Source organism: Eurytemora carolleeae, unplaced genomic scaffold (assembly GCF_000591075.1).
Source record: "Eurytemora carolleeae unplaced genomic scaffold, Eaff_2.0 scaffold1557, whole genome shotgun sequence".
Taxonomy (NCBI): domain Eukaryota; kingdom Metazoa; phylum Arthropoda; class Copepoda; order Calanoida; family Temoridae; genus Eurytemora; species Eurytemora carolleeae.
Window position 1 is genome coordinate 50154 of NW_019397534.1, and position 5526 is coordinate 55679.

Consider the following 5526-nt stretch of genomic DNA (forward strand, 5'->3'; position numbering starts at 1 on the left):
GCGCTTCGCGCCCATCTTCTAAATTAATTGTGAACATGTTCTCTTTGTGTACATCGTAAAACAAAACAAAAATAATTCGCGGATTTTCACAAAAAATTTTGTGGATTTTCAAAATTTTAAAAAATTTAATGAAGATCGAATTTTGATGGAGACAAATATTTAAATTTTTGATCATTCATAAACCTTCCCTGTGGTCACGTGATGTCCCACAAAAAATTTGGGCCTGATCGGTTCAGCCGTTTTGACGTTTATTGGATACAGACAGACAAACAAACAAACAAACAGACAGACAAGCCAAATTTATATATAGATTAGATACTATTTCTCAATGTCATTTGGCGAAGCTTATTTTCACAATCAGATTAGACAAATTTATGGTATTAGATACTATTTCTCAATGTCATTTGGCGAAGCTTATTTTCACCAGATTGCCTAGTGAGGCTGTTTAATACTTTGCAAAATGACATTTTAGTCCAGATCATGACTATTATAAAAATTTTAATCGTCTCCGGCAGCATCAAATTCTTCTCCAAAGCCTAAACAAGTCATCTACCTGCTCCAAGGTTTTTTCCCCCAGAAAGTACATCCTGATGGAGATAAGTAATGCAGATCGGATATCTCCTAAATGACCATTTATCAATCAATAAATCAAACGAAAAGTAAACAAACATTTTTTAACCCCAGTTTTCTTATCAATAAATCAATCAAACAAGCGAAAAATCACTTAACAGTAAATCAACTAATCAATCCAGTTTACATTAAAAGCAGTGTTTAGGATACATTTAATTTTAATGCGGATCCGGATCCTGGATCCGCACTGGAAAAAAATGTATCCGGATCCAGGTCATTTCTTAAAGATTTACTGAATTTTTTAACAAAAAATAATTTTCATTTTTTTTTTTTTTTTATTTTTTTTGGCTTATTTTTATCCTAAAACTTAATGAACCATTCAGAAATGAGGAAATTTTTATAATCTCTTTTTTTTTTAAAGTTCTGAGTTGGGTTTAATGAGTAAAAAAGTTGTTTTTGCAGTTTTTGGTTGATATTTTACCCTTTGGATCCGGATCCTAAGCTCTGCTTAAAAGAAAATGGAAAAGTTTTTAATTTTGAATTTAATCAATAATCAATAATTACCTTCATGCAAAGCCAACAAAATTCACTCCCACAGACAGCACAGGTCATATGGTTACAGGATCCTAGGCAATAGAATAAAGTTAAAGGGTTTTAATTTGTGAACAAAATTAGGCTCCCCCCCCCCATCCTCATTGAATTACACATAAATTGTATTTCAGTTTTGACAATACCACCATTCTTTAAGGACTGAAGAGGATATAAAATATATCGAAATTTATTTCCAAACCCGAGTTTTTCTACCTGTGAGAGTAAAACCAGTTTGGACAATTTACATAAATTATATTAAAAGATTTTGACAAAGAAATTAATTAATTGGAAATGAACTGTAAATTCATGATACTTCTCTTCCGAAATTTCTGTAATTTTTTACATTTTTTAAAATCCCTCTAATATTGAAACTGTGGAGTATAACGATCGACTGTAACACTTATGTTATGATTTCCTAAAGTCCAATGAACACGAAACACGTTAATTGAGCTGTGGTCACTGTTCATAAACCCATTTCATTTGATTTAAATTGATTTTTTATCTACCATTAAACCTATTTGAATTTTAATTGTTCCGAACGTTGTCTTCTAATTAAACAGTTTTATGTAGTAAGTGTTCATAATGTTCTATATATACTATTTAGATTTATTAAAGATTCAATCTGAATATTTGCTATTATTATTAGATCCTGAAAGCATACTTATTATGATATCTAAAAAACCTATTAGAATTAGAAGTAACTCTATGGTTTTCTGAATCTTAGGGGAAAATTTAAGAAAAAATTATGGCCCCAACAAAAAGCTTTAGTTTTCTAAAAAACTCAATTTCTTCAATTCAAATTTTAAATTTTTAAAACATAGCATGGAAATATTTAATCTTTGAGAGGTGGTGGTGGTTGTGGGGGGGGGGGTTTTCGAGAAAATATTTACAATATTTNAATATCTGATACATTCTTAATCCATGAATATCTCAATATCTCATGCATTCTTAATCCATGGATATCTCAATATCTCATACATTCTTAATCCATGGATATCTCAAAATCTCATGCACTCTTGATAAGGCAAAGTTTTAAAGTGCCGTTATGAATAGGAAGAGAAAGTAACTTGAAAAATGTCAACGACTCCTATTATTCACAAATTGTAAAAACTGCAGAACTAAATCAAAACCATAAGATATGTAGATAAAATGTACCCTAAATAAAAAACTTTGTTTTGCAAGAAAAACCTACTCTTGAGAACTGAAATAACAATATAAAATCTAATTTAAATTCATGAAAAGGTTTAGAAAGGTGAAACCTCAAAAGGCAAACATCTAATTTTCTCAATCTATTTTTCAAATATTTTGGAATGACTATGAATTTATAGAATGCTTTTTGTAACTTAAAAAATAGATTTATCAACAGAAGTAGTAAATTTTTTAACAAAAAATAACTTAAAAACTCAGAAAGCCGAGTGTTAAAGATCAAATGAAAATCATTATACGTTTTTTTAGATCTTTTTCCAAAAATATTTTCAAACAATTTTATCTACTTAATCAACAAATTATTGGAATAAAAAAGAATAACAAACTAATTCATATATTCAAAATGGACAGCTCTTGTTTGAATTTATTGATTGTTTAATAAATTGTATATTTGTATAAATCTTCATGATTAATCATAATAAAATCATTAACAAATAATATGATACCTGATTGGATGCCGCTGTGCTCTAGCTTTGTCACAAGTTATATTAGGATGCCATTGTGCTTTACAGTGATAACAAAAGGAGAAATCACAACCCTCACGTTCACAATCAATTTTGGGACAGGAGGCACATCCTGCAAATATTACATAAATCAATCAATTTTGGGACAGGAGGCACATCCTGCAAATATTTAATCAATAAATCAATCTTGGGACAGGAGGCACATCCTGCAAATATTTAATCAATCAATCAATTTTGGGACAGGAGGCACATCCTGCAAATATTTTATCAATCAATAAATTTTGAGACAGGAGGCACATCCTGCAAATATTTAATCAATCAATCAATCTTGGGACAGGAGGCACATCCTACAAATATTTAATCAATCATTCTTAAAATTTGCAAAATATTTAATCAAAGAAAAACCATTAAATGTGAAAATATTCTAATTTGATAAAAAAAATCCAAGAGGAGACTTCTTATAAATCAATTTTTTTAGACAAGTATTTTCTTTTTAAACTGGAATAAGAGGTGGTGAATCTTGTATGTTGTAAGTTCTTATCTTAACCCAATTTTATCAATTTTTACTGATTTCAATATTAAAGAACTGTTTTTATTATTAAAGTTAAGAAACTGTTTAGTTGGTAAACACTATAATAAAAATAATAATAATAATAATAATAATAACAACAACAACAAGATCTGAAAGGGAACCAGAATAATCAATTATTAATAGAATAATTAAAGTTACCTGTAGCAACTACAGCAAATGTACAGTTAGGAGCAGGACACCATCTAGCATAACAAAACATTATTAAAATAAGATATTAACAAAACTAAAAAGGCTGTCAGACTGTCAGTGTTGTTGAGATACTTGAAAGCTATGTGAACCTCTAAAAGAATTTTAATATTAAGATATCTTGATATATTTTTACCACCATTGGTTCTCATATTGATAAAAATGTTTAGATCAAACTTCTGATTGTTTGATTCATATTAAATAGAGGGCATAATTTAAAGAGTAGCTAAAGACGAATTTTTCTGAATGACACTCCCCTCCCCTCCCTGCTACAGAGGTACCCACAAAATATAATAACGCCCTCAACATATAATTTTAATTTATGTCTTAGAAATTGTCATGTTCAATGATTTGGCCATTTGGCCTGTTTATGGCTGCAGAAAACCTATAATGCAAGACTGATTAAATACTGTTACAGTCGTCACTAAATTCTCATCTTTTGTGGGTAATCCTGTATTTGATGAGAAGCCCCCCCCTTGCATACCTAGTATCCTGTATTTGATGAGAAGCCTTCCCCCCTGCCTACCTAGTATCCTGTATTTGATGAGAAGCCCCCCCCTTGCATACTTAGTATCCTGTAGTTGATGAGAAGCCTTCCCCCCTGCCTACCTAGTATCCTGTATTTGATGAGAAGCCCCCCCCTTGCATACTTAGTATCCTGTAGTTGATGAGAAGCCTTCCCCCCTGCCTACCTAGTATCCTGTATTTGATGAGAAGCCCCCCCCTTGCATACTTAGTATCCTGTAGTTGATGAGAAGCCTTCCCCCCTGCCTACCTAGTATCCTGTATTTGATGAGAAGCCCCCCCCTTGCATACTTNCTGCCTACCTAGTATCTGGGTCTGCCCCCCCTGCATACCTAGTATCTGGGTCTGCGGCAAGAACCCGTCTAACCATGAGGAACTGGTATAGCTGGAGTAGGGCAGTATCATCTCCAACTAAGAACTCTATATCGTTGGGGTGAATCAGCTGACAGCACTGAGGACACTTCAGGTTGGCTCGACCCTCCTGGATCTCAATTCTAAACAAAGATGGCGCTGATTTTAATTTTAAACAAAGATGGCGCTGAGTCAATTTTAAATTAAGATGGCGCTGATTTCAATTATAAACAAGATGCTCCAAATTGTAGACAATGATGTCGCTGATTTATTTTCAACAAAGATGGCGCTGATTTTAATTCAAACTGGCGGAGGTTTGGAAGAAATCCGCAATCCGCATGGAACGATTTTGATCTAGCATTATATTTATGAATATTTAGAACAAACCAAAGAAAAGAGAGGGGGGAAATCAACGAAAATACATTTACAGAAGTAGAGCATAAAAGAAGCACAGTTTGGATGTAGGGATACCAGACATACTGCTGAAGACAGACTAGACAGGATAGATATCCATAGTTTAGGAGTAGAGGATATATACCTGACATACTGCTGAAGACAGACTAGACAGGATGGATATCCATAGTTTAGGAGTAGAGGATATATACCTGACATACTGCTGAAGACAGACTAGACAGGATAGATATCCATAGTTTAGGAGTAGAGGATATATACCTGACATACTGCTGAAGACAGGCTAGACAGGATAGATATCCATAGTTTAGAAGTAGAGGATATATATCTGACATACTGCTGTAGACAGACTAGACAGGATAGATATCCATAGTTTAGGTGTAGAGGATTTATGCCTGACATACTGCTGTATACAGACTGGACCGGATAGATATCCATAGTTTAGGCGTAGAGGATATATATCTGACATACTGCTGTATACAGACTAGACAGGATAGATATCCATAGTTTAGGAGTAGAGGATATATACCTGACATACTGCTGAAGACAGGCTAGACAGGATAGATATCCATAGTTTAGAAGTAGAGGATATATACCTGACATACTGCTGTAGACAGACTAGACAGGATA

General features: G+C 32.8%; 1 protein-coding gene across 1 annotated transcript in view; it reads right to left on the minus strand.

Moving 5' to 3' along the window:
• The window catches only part of LOC111714773 (E3 ubiquitin-protein ligase RNF19B), a gene marked incomplete at its 5' end in the record, with an annotated part of 32958 nt that overhangs the window by 17806 nt on the left and 9626 nt on the right, over positions 1 to 5526 (minus strand). The window contains 5 exon segments of the mRNA XM_023489974.1: positions 554 to 621; positions 1135 to 1200; positions 2798 to 2943; positions 3562 to 3605; positions 4467 to 4628. Coding sequence (XP_023345742.1) covers positions 554 to 621; positions 1135 to 1200; positions 2798 to 2943; positions 3562 to 3605; positions 4467 to 4628 — 486 coding nt within the window.